General features: G+C 41.6%; 1 protein-coding gene across 1 annotated transcript in view; it reads left to right on the top strand.

Annotated features, from left to right (window-relative positions):
* The window catches only part of LOC144931506 (dedicator of cytokinesis protein 1-like), a 211,717-nt gene that overhangs the window by 38,086 nt on the left and 158,922 nt on the right, over positions 1 to 14,709 (top strand). Inside the window, exons 25-26 of the mRNA XM_078855434.1 lie at positions 805 to 911; positions 7,630 to 7,757. Of these exons, the coding sequence (XP_078711560.1) occupies positions 805 to 911; positions 7,630 to 7,757 (235 nt within the window). The remainder of the gene's footprint in view (positions 1 to 804; positions 912 to 7,629; positions 7,758 to 14,709) is intronic.

Here is a 14,709-nt window from a genome sequence, read left to right as displayed (position 1 = left end):
TAGCGGAGCACAGAGTAGTACAACAGTGGATTATGCTGCACTGCTCTGCTGCCCACAATATCGCCTTGCAAGCCCGACGACAACCTGCTTACTCGTTGAGTTCAACCGTCCACGCAGTATCGGAATCGGAATCTTTTCAGAGTCTTTATTTGGACTGGAGGAATCCTAGAAGCTATGAAGCTCTTTTTCACAGATGTCCACAGATATCCAGGCCCAAACCTGCTTGGCTCCCGATATCTGTTGATATTGAGATTGTTCGAGCCGATTTGCTCATCGGCTTTAACATATTACTGGGTACAAATTTGTTTAAGTTTGTGCTGTACTGTGTATGCTATCACGGTCCACTGAGATGGCTTACACATGCAAACGTATGAAATCTGTCCCTCCTGAATACGCAAAGAACTATTGATGCATACATAACACCATGTTTGGGTATTGTTATTAAATCATAACTTATAATCACCAATGTTGTTTTTCTCTTCTTGGTTCTTTCGGTAAAGTCACGTAGAATGGAAATAATGAAATAATACAAAATAAAACATAATAAAATAATTCTCACGACGTTTCGGCCACAACGCAAGCAGCCATCCTCAGGTGGAGAACAGGTCTGTCGAGAAGACAGACGGCTGCTTGCGTTGTGGCCGAAACGTCGTGAGAATTATTTTATTATGTTTTATTATTTATTATTTTATTATTTCCATTCTACGTGACTTTACCGAAAGAACCAAGAAGATGAATCCCTGCAGTCACTAAAGCTTTTAATCGAAATTGTTTTTCTCTCTTTCTCTGTCTTGATCACAATAGCAAGCTGCTTGTGAGGTTCATGTCCAGCGTGTCTCCCGAGCGACTCATCCGCCAGAAGCAGCTTTGCATGTCGGATATCGTGCACAGTACTCTCTTCAAGGACCATGGTGAGTCTCTTTCAATGCCACATTTCTTTAAAGGCCCACAATGTCAAGGGGCGTGCAACAAACAGCACTATCATTTGGGTGGCAGGGATGCGCAGTGGTCATCATGGTGCCTCAGCAAAGGGGTTTGTGTTCAATTCCCAAATCGAGTGCCATTTTAACACGTAGGCTTTCGCGACCAATATTATTCATAATCAACGTTTTTGGGTTTAGATCGCGTTATTTATAAATGTGTCATAACTTATTTATGACACATTTATAAATAACGCGATCTAAACCCACAAACGTTGATTATGAATTGAGTGTCTTTGCAGAGTTTGTATTTTCCCTCCCTCTTCTGTATGGGATTCCTCCGGGCTCTGCAGCTTTCTGCCATAGCTCACAAAACCATACAATCTAACTGGTATTGGCTAAATATGCCAATGCAGAAAATATTACCTCCAAAATACTTAATTGAGATTATACATAGGACAATCGCCCCTTACTTGTAAAAAAAAACTTCGCATGGCCCTCCTGAAAAAAATAAATTGAGACTCAGTGGGGCTTTCCTGGGTAAAACAAGCATAATAATAATAAATAAAAATAATCTTCTTGGTTCTTTCGGTAAAGTCATGTAGAAGGAAAACAATCAAATAATAAAAATAAAACAATAATTATTATTTTATTGTTTTCCTTCTACGTGACTTTACCGAAAGAACCAAGAAGATGAATGCCTGCAGTCACGAAAGCTTTAAATCGAAATAATAATAATAAAGAAAGGTTTGCTGGCTGGCCGGCTGGCGCATGGGCGGACAAGTGCACGGAGTCGATGTCACCGCGCACATCTGCCTAATGACGTCACCCGCATCCCGCAACGTCCGTGTGTCGCTCTGACGTCACGCCTCTCTCCCCCGCCCACATACGCAGTGCGTTGGTCGTGGGGCTTGCTTGACCACCACACTGGTCAGTGCACGTTGAAGGGAGCGCCCAATAAACTTTTTCAGATATTGCTCGCCCCTGATTTTAGCTGTGGCTGGGAATTGAACTCAGATGGCCAGAATTCTAGATTTGAAGCTTTCGTGACTGCAAGGATTCATATTCTTAGGTTTTTTCGGTAAAGTCACGTAGGTAAAAAATTTAAATAAAAATTAATAAAGGTAAAATAAAATAAAAAATAAAATAAAAAGCTTCCGTCTTCACCTTCACCTGAAGACGGAAGCTTGTGTTGCCTCCGAAACGTCGTGATTTTTATTTTATTTTTATTTTATTTTACTTTTATTAATTTTTATTTAAATGTTTTACCTACGTGACTTTACCGAAAAAACCTAAGAATAAGATGGCCAGGTTAATGGCACAGTTTTACATTCTTGCACATGGCAATATATTGAGGAGATAAATGCCAATGTTGAAAGTTCATGTAGTTTTGCTGTTCCTCAGTTGAAGAGGAAAGACCAGAGTAATTTACTCTGTGGTCCATAGTTTGAGTTGCATGGCCACAATTGCACTGTGTGGCTCGTCTTAAACGTTACATTCGTGAAGGATATGTACACATTGGCCTGTCGATGTTGTGATGTTGTTGATAGTTACACGGGTGTTTTCCGAGGAATGTAAAAGCTCGGAAGTGGAAGGTTGGGGCCTCGAAGGAGGGGTTTATTCTGGATGTCCGTGTTGTTCCACTCGGTTTTGCCAGTGTTCTTCTGGATTTGGGTGAGATTCTAGGATTCTGACATTGCGATCCCAGAAGGGGGATCGGGACTTGAGTCAGTGGCAAGGTAAATTGTTGAGGTCATGGTTGATGGTAAGGTTGTCGTTGGCCAGAAAGCGTGTAAACTCCCTTGCACTATGCATGCCTGCAGATATTTGGGTGGCAGAATGTTCGCCAGGGGAATGGTGTTGATTTCGGTGAAGAGGTTTGCAAGCCATGGTTGTCCGTCGCAAGCTCTTTAGGAATTGAGGAGACAGGCCTTCATATCCCGGTGTCTTGTTGGACTTTTTAGCGACAGCGCATATGGTATGGATCGATATGTTGCTTGTATTAGTTGACTCAAGACGATTGGGATTTGTTTCCCAGACAGCTTGTTTGGGTGAGCTTGTGGAAAGCTGCTGTGGGTGATCAGTGCTCTGTTGATTTTGAGGCACCTCGATTCCAGAGGAGCTGCCAGGCTTTGTGGCTGGAGTGAGTGAAGTCCAAGCCTACAGCAACATCTTCCCAACATTTTCTTGGGCTCTAGCAGTACAGTGCCCTTATCTTGATCACCACTTCAAATGAACCGTTTAAAGATCTGTTTTGTTTCTGGTTGCCAACATGGCATATGGCTATTCCGATATCCCTTCAGGATGTTGCTTTTTTGCAGCAGATGTCAGATTTTGTACTGATTTATCAAAGGTTTTAGGCTTTGGCTCAAGGTTCTTCGATTGGGCTTTGGTTTCTTTTTCAGAGCCAGATTAGTTGGCCTTCAGAATGTACCAACGTGGCCATAGTTTTTGTTGGCTCTGAGTAAAATGTACTTTCACCGTTTGCGAATCAATTAGTGGCTGTCCTGTCTTGTCCTTTGAGATGAAACAGAAGTCTGGGTTGTAGTCCACTTTCTATTGAGCTGAGTGGAATGTGTGTGTCTGTTTAGGGTCGTATATAAGGAAATTGTTTTGTGCCGATAACCATTCCTTGGGTTTTTTCCCGGCTTTGTAATTTTTTGAGTAGCCCCATCGTGCGTGGTGGCTGTTGAAGTGGCTGCTGGCGGAGGTGGTGATGGCCATTCCTTTTTCGAGGACTTGTATACATTGATGACCGTCATATGACCGACTGTCGATGTGCCGTCACTTGTTGGTGGTGGAATTCAAAGCGTAATCCATGGCATGGTGAACTATCCGCTGCCCCACCGCTAATTCAATCTCGGCGGTTTCATTAATAGAACAAAGTGTGCATGGTACATGGAGTACCATGCTGATATAACATTTGAGTAAATGACATAATGATGAATTAATTTGCAGTGTCTTGTTTAAATGTCTGTTTGCACGCATGGGTGTTATGGGGTTGCAAAGATGTGAGACTGTGTGACTAAACTATTTAAGAGGTAACATTTTTCCAATTGCCCTGTTGTTGAAAATTGTACCGTACACTTATATAGTCTCGCGTTGTTTTATTTTCCATCAATGAAGATAACAGGGTCACTCTTCCAGTGCTTGAAATTCCAACCATATTCAGGACCATTTCTGTAAACAATTGATAAGCCATGAATCACAAGTAATAAATCACAGTCCCTAAATCGTATGTGTCCATTGTCGTACTGTACATAAACGTATCTGAAATAAAATAGCAAGGAACCATATTGAACATTACCGATGATAGAAGGGGATCGCTTAAAAAAATAGTCATCATCCATTACCATTATTTTTTGGCATTGTTAGACAGGCCAGGCCGCTCAGAGTTAGGGGCGAACGGCTCGTAATCGGGAGTTGATATCCTGCTTGGTGGTTGACTCAACCCATCATCCCTTTGGGGTAGATAAAATAGGCAACACTTTTGCGGGGATGTCAACAGTGGTTGTCCTATGGATAGCCTCACCCCCATCATAGGAATGAGGAATTTTCACCACTGGCTTACATATTTCAACAGGAAATGAGCACCGGCCTCAGTTGCCTAATTTTATCAGGATCTCACTTTTAATTTTGGTTGATTTATATTCCATGGTACTTTCGGTGAAGTCACGTAGATAGAAAAATTAATAACAATATAATAATAAAAATAATAAATGAAAATAAAGTGAATAAAAAATAATAAAAATAGCAAGACGTTTCGATCTCAACACAAGCAATCGTCATCAGGAGAAAAAAAGAGGGGGAAAACTGCGGAGGCAGGCTGTTTATAAAGGTTTAGAGATGGGCAGGGCAGCTAATGTTAATGTAGGAGAGGTAGAAAAGGATGATATGCTACCCTTCTTGGATGTCTTAATCAAAAAGAGACCAGATGGCTCAATGAGCCACTCTGTCTACAGGAGGGTAACCCATACTGACGCCTACCTGAAGCCTGATTCCCACCACCATCCATACCAAAAGAATTCCCTCATCAAAACGCTACACTAATGTATCTCCGACCATGAACACCTGACCAGTGAACTCAAACACGTACACCAGGCTCTCAAGGCGAATGGATATTCTGACTACACAATCTGCAAAGCCATCGCCCCAACCGCGGGAAAGGAGCCGTCTGAAGATCCAATCAAAACCATCACCTTACCTTACATAGCAGGGATAACCAAAACGATTTCCAAAATCTTGAACAAACACAAGATCCAGGTCCGAATTAACACAGTGCATAAAATTCGTGACCTGATCCCATCTGTGAAGGACAAGGTTCCTGACATGCAATATCTCAGCGTCTACAAACTAAGCTGTATCTGCGGCAGCAGTTACATTGGGGAAACCAAGCGACATGTCTCGGACCGTGTTCGTGAACATAAGGCATATTTGAAACACGGTAGGACCAATACTTCTGCCGTGGCTGATCATTACTTTAATGCAGCTGGCTCACATGAAATTGATTTCTCTAAGACGATGGTACTTTGAAAGCCGACTGGCTATCAACAAAGATTCATTCACGAAGCCATCCATATATACAGACAGACACAATTTCAACCGAGAAGACGGTTTTAAACTCAGCAATCATTGGAAAGATGTCATCAACCACTTTGAGTCATGACTTGATTTGTGCTTTCTTGTCCACCTGTGGGTGTGTGGAGCGAGGTGCAATGCTTCGATTGGTGTAGACCTACTGCTGGTGTCCTCTCCTACATTAACATTAGCTGCCCCGCCCATCTCTAACCCTTTATAAACAGCCTGCCTCAGCAGTTTCCCCCCTCATTTTTCTCCTGATGACGATTACTTGTGTTGCGATCAAAACGTCGTGCTATTTTTATTATTTTGTATTAACATTATTTCATTTTTACTTGAATTATTTTATTGTTATTATTTTTCTATCTACGTGACTTTACCGAAAGAACCATTGAATATTAATTCCTGCAGTCACGAAAGTTTTAAGTCAAAATTTTGTTGTTTTAGCAAACTCTAAAACAAAAAGAACGCAAATAGGAGCAGCGTGGCTTAACAATGTCAGACAGGAGGCTGATTTTCTTTGTTTGCTTGTCTCGCGATCCCCTGTTATGATCTTAGACTACTAATGCTCAAAACTCTGCAGCGTTTCTCCAGAGTGCGAGCCATCTTGTTTCTTTCTCGAGGCAATCAGTCAAGAAGTCTGTATCTCTCTCTAAAGTGAATCCACAGACCCAGCACCGTTTAAAGTGATCATTTATATTCCCTTGCTCTCACAGCGCTCTGAATTCCTTCTTCTTTGTTATTAACTCCTTTGTTTACCATCTATTTTGTACACCCTTGCGCTTGGAAGAGGACTTTCTTTTTGCGCAGCGGCATACAGAGCATCTGCTTGCACTAAAACGGTGACAGTAAAGGTGCAGCCCTGCAATTGCTTGCTCACGCTACTGTTGGCAGAGTGGCCTCCACTGGAAGGGAGCTCTAGGGAGCCCCTCTAGGGGAGTGGTGTGGGGTGGAATTTGGCCTACTCTTCCACTACGGCCAGACGTCTTGGAAGAGGTGGGAGTATCCACACGCTACCCCATCACCACCGCACGCGTCTTGTCGATCGACCGACTACGGAGAACCGATTTATTCTACTGTCGTGCCGGGAGATGGGATAGAACCGGCGACTTCTGGATTTGCGGCATGTGCTAACCATGACCGCGCGCTAGCCATGACACCACGGCAGCATCCCACTTGCCACGCTATTCATTAACAGCGGGTACATGCGTTGAATTGAAATTGTAGCTCGTATCCTATAATTTTGTTTTCAGCATTGGAATTGCATTTATTATTTCTACTTTTAGCATCACCATGTTGCACGCTTGTAAAATCGGTTGATTCATCTCTTGCTGTTTGGTGATGTTGCACGTGGGGAGAGGTCATTGCCTGAAAATTTCCACGGTAATCACAACGTGGTATTTGTCATGGTATTCATAACGTCGTGGTGTTTCACACACACACAAAAACACCTGGCAATCAAAATTCCAGAATAGCCTGCCCTAAATGGGGGCATGCAATGACAAAGGTTGTTTTGCTTTTTTTTGACACCCGGTATAATTTTCAACACACAGTGAGGACTTGGCCCACAATAAGTCGGCCTCTGCCACCCACTTCCCCTCGTCGTTTTTATAAATTGTCACGATTCACGGTGGGTGATTCGATGCAGGAATGTTTTCTATTGTGGTAAATATAGCGGCCTCTAGTGGTAGTAGGGATCATGCAAATATTACTGTACAAGATAATAGACTTACTTCCACGTTTAAATTTGTATATTATGAGCATGTGAATCGATTTTAACGTATGAATCTACAAGCCACGTCTATCCTTCCACTATGATTTCAAACTGTCATCCATCACACTGCCCTCACGGCTCACAATCTGCTTAACAACGCTAATGGGCGCGGTGACAAATCCTAAAATAGATAGAGTTATTAAATTACGATGAAATCAGTTCGTGCGCAGGTTCTGGGTGGATTGTTGCATCGCAGGATCGAGAGAGATGGCGGCAGTTTGGGGAGGCCTTCATCCAGCAGTAGATTCAGAATGGTTGATGATGATGATGATGATAACAGTGAGTGTAATAATACATTTTTAACGAATCGATTAATCGTTCGATGCTGCTGCTGCTGTTGTTGGCAATGCTTTCTAGAGTGCCGCCAAGTTCTCCTGCCTGTCATGACGGACCACATCAAGCTATGGCTGAGCCACATGGATGAGGCAGAACACACGGTGGCTCTTCTGAGCGACATCGTGGAGGTTCTGCACAGTGACAGTGTGGTGAGTTGTGGTCTCTAAGTGTCACCTTTGGTGTCGATTTAGAATGCATGCCTTCTAACCGAAACGAATAAAAAACGATCTTGATTTGAAGCTTTCGTGACTGCAGGAATCCACACTCTTTGGTTCTTTCGGTGATGTCACGTAGATAGTAGATTATTAATAGATCACGACGTTCGCTTGCTTTCTTCTTGGTTCTTTCGGTAAAGTCAAGTAGAAGGGAAATAATAACATAATAAAAATAAAACATTAAATAAAGCATAATATTATGTTTTATTTTTTTTATTTTATTATTTCCCTTCTACGTGACTTTACCGAAAGAACCAAGAAGATGAATCCCTGCAGTCACGAAAGCTTTAAATCGAAACTATTATAAGTATTAATAAATCGCGACGTTCGCTTGTGTTGCGATCGAAACGTTGTGATCTATTAACAAATTTCTATCTATGTGACTTTACCGAAGGGATCAAAAACGAACAACCAAAAAAATAGTCCCAGCTTTGGGATTCAGTCCCTTGAGGGATTGTGGATAAATATAAGCCACACACGTTTAGCAGAAGAAAACAATCAATATATATTTCGATTTAAAGCTTTCGTGACTGCAGGGATTCATCTTCTTGGTTCTTTCGGTAAAGTCACGTAGAAGGGAAGTAATAAAATAATAAAAATAAAACATAATAAAATAATTCTCACGACGTTTCGGCCACAACGCAAAACCAGACCTGGTTTTCACCTGAAGACGGCTGCTTGCGTTGTGGCCGAAACGTCGTGAGAATTATTTTATTATGTTTTATTTTTATTATTTTATTACTTCCCTTCTACGTGACTTTACCGAAAGAACCAAGAAGATGAATCAATATATAGTTACATTTTTTTTAAAGAACTTGATAAATGTTGTTGATCCAGTCAGGATCAGTCCTTGCAAAGGGCATTAAAGTTTGTCATTGACATTGCTTACTCCTGGTTAAATAACAATCTTGGCTTGGGTCCACTCTGGTGACGTTTTTATGAAAATTGTATTTCTCCTTCACCCCAAGTTTTAAATCGTTGCACATCACTGCAGCGTTTACACATTCGACCATGCAACTGACATTTTTAAACAAACGACCTTCAGAAATTTAAATTAAACTTAAACATTGCTTTAAATCTTATTTCTCAACAAATTTGCGATGGGAAGGATGCTTTATTTGGATTTTAGTCATGTAATTGAGCACAATCTACTTATTAGTGTATATTCCCTGTAAATATACAATGCTGGGCGAACGTTGGTATGGCTTGAACCGTTGAACCAACATTGGCCCAATGTCCCATGTTTTCTGGATTGCCGTATTCTCGGAAAGTAAGATGCAGCCCAAACTTTCGTTTTCACACAGGGAGAATATAGGTTTCTCATAACCCAGAGGATATGGTGATTTGTACAGTAGAATTCTATTTTTATAAATACTGTTTACATCATCACCATTCTTTGCCGCATTGACCGCTGATGCCCATTTACGACATAGCCATGTTTAAAGGCTGTACCAATTGTCCATTGTGATTTATCGACATTGAAAAACAATACTTCCAGCAGGAGGAGCTCATGTCACGCTTGTAAATTATTTATTTATCATCAACATTGCTTTCAACCAAGTTCATGAACAATACTTCATCATTATGATGATGTATTACATTGTATGAAGGATATCCTAGGCACCATTGAGTGACCGTCGATTATAGAACATACGTGGGTTAATGAAATAATTCGAACTGCTGAGAAGAATAATTTGGCTTGGGCAGCACCCATCGCTAGAAGGGGAGATGACCAAAAATAATAATGGGGTGGCAGCCAAAGAATGGAATTTGACCGTGAGGCCGTTCACTGAAGAGATGAAGTGATAACATCAGTTCTTAGGTGTAGGTGCTAGGTGGATCATGACATCGCATGATCTTGGTAGGTGGTGGCGGTGGCTTTTGGGGAGGCCCTCATCATAGATGGTGATGAAAAAAACAATGTTACTAATTACAGAATTGAGACTTTTGTTTTTTTCGTGTACATTTTGCGGTACAACATAATAGCATATATTCTTATTCTTACCTCTTACTTTTATGTAAATGATTTTACCTTGGGTCGTCTGCACACATATATGCTTATTTTTACCTCTATTTTTATTTCAATTAAATTATTTACAATTTTATGTAAATCAAACAATTTGTCAATAGAAGCAAATAATTAGTGTATGTATATAATGGATGTGTTTATCTGGGTGTAATGGTAATATTTATGCAATGCCAAGCTTTGCATCCGAAAACTGGACAAGCAACTTAACAGCACACACATTATAAACAGATCTTATTCTCATTATTCAGTTGTCAATCATGCCACAATGTTGGCAACAACAAAAAACGGTAGCGGAAAGTGCCACCAACCTTCAGACTTTTCTCATTACCTGTTCCAAAATTAATTTTGCTGTCTTTTTTTGGATTTTCGGTTGGCACTCAGTCACATATTCACTTTAAGATGTTTTTTGTTCATGTTTTTTGTTTGTTGCGGTTGCACCCGATTCAAGAGCCGAATGGCTCACAGGGCGATACCTAATAAATTAACTTGAACTTGAAATGAACTTGAAATTTATAGGATTAAAAAGCCACAGTTTAGACCACGCTTAAAAAAAAGCAGACGGAAGCATGTGACCGGAGTTGCAATGGTAATTTGTTTTCAGTTAGGTCGTTTATTTACCAATAAATTCACATACAATTTGTCCCTCGACAGTTTAACGTGCCGGGCACCAACTTTCCAACGGAGCAAGTCGCTATTTGATGTATCCCAGGTGTGCAACCTGAGACCAGGGCTCATACTTAAATGTGATTATTCTTTTGTTTTTGCGCCAGCAAGCATCCTGCAGAATGGTGGCTGACTGGGCTTAGTAAATTGGTGGGTAAGATAATGATGGATCGTCTGGAATGTATTTCTGGGAAGAAATAGTGTCCCGGCAGGCTATGTGGGTGGAGAAGTTATCAGAGTGAGCGACTTGCAGAGATCAGACGTGACAGTATAGGTCATTTCCTCTGAAAGCCTACAAACAATATTGCCGTCAAGAAAATAACTACATTCCACCTTTTGGCTGATGCAATATATTATGGTTGTGATGCTTCCAAAGTATTTTTAAAAATATATTTATATATGCAGAAATCATTAAAAGGTCCTTGTGTGTGGAACATTGAGAATAAGCCCTTCTGAAGGTGGCTTAGAGAGGTAATGAATACTATCCTTGCATAGTAGAGATATGACAGTAAGACGAGCGAATATTCGCATTTGTTTAAGTTCACGTGGCACAAAAGGTCAATAGGGCACAGATGGAGTGACGTCATTGGCGAGTGAATAATTTATGCATTAAAATGTATCCTAGGCTTTTGCTCACATTTAATAAAGTGAGAGGACTAGGCACTTGTCAATCCATTTCTTTGGAATATTTTGAAGAAGTTGGGTCTATTTTTAACGTACATCCATCCCACCTGCTGCTTTAGCATATGTTTTTCTCTGAGATCCACAGGGTGGAATGGAGGTAGCTCAGAGGTTCTCTTGCCACGTTATGAACCTTGTAACCTGAGTTAAATTCTCGGCCACGGTTAACTTCACTGGCGAGGGACATCTGAACCAGTCATGCACCACCCCCTTCATTTCACCAACAAAGACAAACCAACGTGGTGAAAAATGGTTAAACAATGGCATGAGCAGGCCTTCATCCATAGCCATTTTGACGAACGTGCATTTGATATAGAATACATGGATTGTTGTTGATGCTGTGTGTGTGTGGTTTCTAGCTAAACAGAAACATTGTTCTTTATAAGTTTCGATTATAAAATCAGCTTATGTGTTACTGAATACAAATATTAATTCCATAAATATCACCAAGTGCCACCCCTTGTGCCGAGACCAACCAAAGTAAATTCCACTTCTGAAAGAATAAGCGGGCAAGTTATTGAATTTGCTTGCAAATATATCGGAGCCTAAAACTACCGCGACATTTCATCATGGGGCCTCCTTTGCCAGTACCAAAATATACTAATAGGGTTTTCCCCCTTTTTTCTGGCAACAAAAACTGACACCTTTTGCAAGGAATCATGCTTACATTAACCACAATAGTTGCAGTCAAATGCAAACAAAAAACAATACTCTGATAATTTATGCATTGTCTTTGAAACTGATTGGTCCACACCAGAGACAGCTTTCTTTAGAGCCTAGTCTCCTATGGTGTTCGACCAGATGACGCCTTTTCAGAGTATTGTTTTTTGTTTGCATTTGACTGCAAGTATTGTGGTTAATGTAAGCATGATTCCTTGCAAAAGGTGTCAGTTTTTGTTGCCAGAAAAAAGGGGGAAAACCCTATTAGTATACCGTGACATTGTGTCTGCAATTGTGGTCACAAAATACCTGTAATCGTAAACGAATGGTAATTCCCTACCAAAGTGATTTACTTTTCCAGTTCATATTTACATGCCCTCCAACGCGTGATGTATTGCCAATCAACCCCCATGAGCTGCAAGGCATAGGGCAGGGACCTCATCCAGCAGTGGATTGACAAAGGAATGTACATGCACACATGTGCAGTAGGTGGATTTGGGCATAATGCAAAATAGAGAGACTTAAGGTTGTCTGAAAAGAACATTTCAAATACAACATTGCATGCTGCTTTCACGGTGAACATTACATCATCTCTTTGATGAAATGTCCACAAAGTATGCCAAATTATCCACAACTAAAAAAGCTTTTCACAGATAAGCTGCTGCACCGTGTAAAAAAAAATATTTGGATGTTTCGCTTTGCAAACAGAATATCGCGAACAATTTCTTCAAAAATACGTGGGGAAAAACCTGAGAGTGCTTTTTATTCTGTCATAGTAATTTAAAACGTCGCACCACAGCTGCCTCACAGCCCACGCATAAGAAGGTGCAGACTCACGCACGCGTGTGTGTATGCGTGTGTGTTATCAAGTAGTGGGGAGAGGTGGTGTAGCGGGTAGCACGCTGCGCTATGAACCCGGAGACCCGAGTTCGATTCCCGCTCACGGCCAACACCAGTGACAATTATCTGAACCGATCCTGGGCCTCCCCTAGGTCGACTAAGCCTCAAATGAGTACCTAGTGCAGTGTATAAATATCACCACTAGGGAGACAAAGGCGGTCGGGCGTGGTGCTGGCCACCCACCCCCTCGTGTACCGTTGCGGCCTTCATAGGTGCTCGCTAACAGCACTTGCCCCTACAGTCTGTTAAGGCTATATGGGGGATCTTTGTTATCAAGTAGTGGGGAGAGGTGGTGTAGCGGGTAGCACGCTGCGCTAGGTATCCGGCAGAGGTGGGACAAAGTCATTGTTATGCAAGTCCAAGTCGAGTCGCAAGTCATCAAATTCATGACTCGAGTCTGACTCGAGTCCAAGTCACATGACTCGAGTCCACATCTCATAGGTGGGACAAAGTCATTGTTATGCAAGTCCAAGTCGAGTCGCAAGTCATCAAATTCATGACTCGAGTCTGACTCGAGTCCAAGTCACATGACTCGAGTCCACATCTCATAGGTGGGACAAAGTCATTGTTATGCAAGTCCAAGTCGAGTCGCAAGTCATGAAATTCATGACTCGAGTCTGACTCGAGTCCAAGTCACATGACTCGAGTCCACACCTCTGGTATCCGGTGTACTGAGTTCGATTCCCGCTCACGGCCAACACCAGTGACGAATATTTGAACTCGTCCTGGGCCCTCCCCTACGTCGACTCAGTCTCAAATGAGTACTTGGTGCGGTAGACAAACATCGCCACTCGGGAGACGAAGGCGGTCGGGCGTGGTGCTCGCCATCCACCCCCCTCGTGTACAGTCTGTTAAGGCTATACGGGGGATCTTTGTTAGCAAGTAGCTGTGTGTGCATTCCAGCATAACAACAACAAAAATGCCCTACACAGGCTGCATTGTAATTTACACATCCCGAGAGACAAAGAACGTGGAGCGGTTTATTTCTCCAGCCCTTGTTAGGTTCCTTCCACCGTGCCCGCTTGGTCTTCAGCAAACAGGAAAGCTCACCTCTTCGCTTTTGTGCAGATATTGCCCACCCTGAGTCGTTGTTTAATAGATTTCTGTGTTAAAAAAACAAAGGCCCAACATGTCAGAAGCTGACCTTTTGCTGTAATCTATTAGATGCAGCTACCTGGAGCAGCGTTGGTCAATAATGGATTGGTTCTCTGTTTAAGTCATGTACTCCACCGGCATTCGAGCATTTTTTGTACAGTTCGCGTAAACTTCCAAAATTGTATTTTGGCCACTAATGTAGCTATTTTTGGTCAGAGCCGTAGCGCTATCATTGTAAAATGATGTTTCGTCCTCAATGGTATTTATTCCTTTACACTGTTAACCGACTCACTTTACAATTATAACACTGTTTTCCCTCTCCCTACATACAAATCAATGCAATTGTTGTATGGTCAAGTTGCATACACAATTAGATTACAATGACCTGCTTGTTGTAGAAAGTCCCAGTAAATCCATTTGTCTCATTTTGGATGCTTTGCCGAGAAAGATGGGCCACTTTAACTGCTGCCTTTTTACATGCAGGACAATTATATTTGATGTCAAAATTATGCTTGAGCAAAATAGCTTTTACAGATCAGAATCTGCCTACACGCCAATGTAGAGTTGCATTCGATTGCAATTATGTCAAAGCCAATTAAGATAATGAAAACAAGTTCAGGGAAATACTATAATTCAGTTGTAAATTGTTCATATAATAGCTTCATAACTAACTTGTATTTTTACCTAAGTAATAAACAATTTTCAGCTCTCTGTTAATCCACTGCCGATTGAGGACCTCACCGCGCCATTTCGGTCACAAGAGTTATCTGACCACATGTCAACATGCTGTTTGGCGCAGGTTCGTGAAATGCGAGGCTCAGAACCAGTTCAGATATAGGTGTGACCAGACATCAAACT

The sequence above is a fragment of the Lampetra fluviatilis genome, chromosome 4 (assembly GCF_964198595.1).
Source record: "Lampetra fluviatilis chromosome 4, kcLamFluv1.1, whole genome shotgun sequence".
Taxonomy (NCBI): Eukaryota; Metazoa; Chordata; class Hyperoartia; order Petromyzontiformes; family Petromyzontidae; genus Lampetra; species Lampetra fluviatilis.
This window is presented reverse-complemented; position numbering and strand designations above follow the sequence as displayed.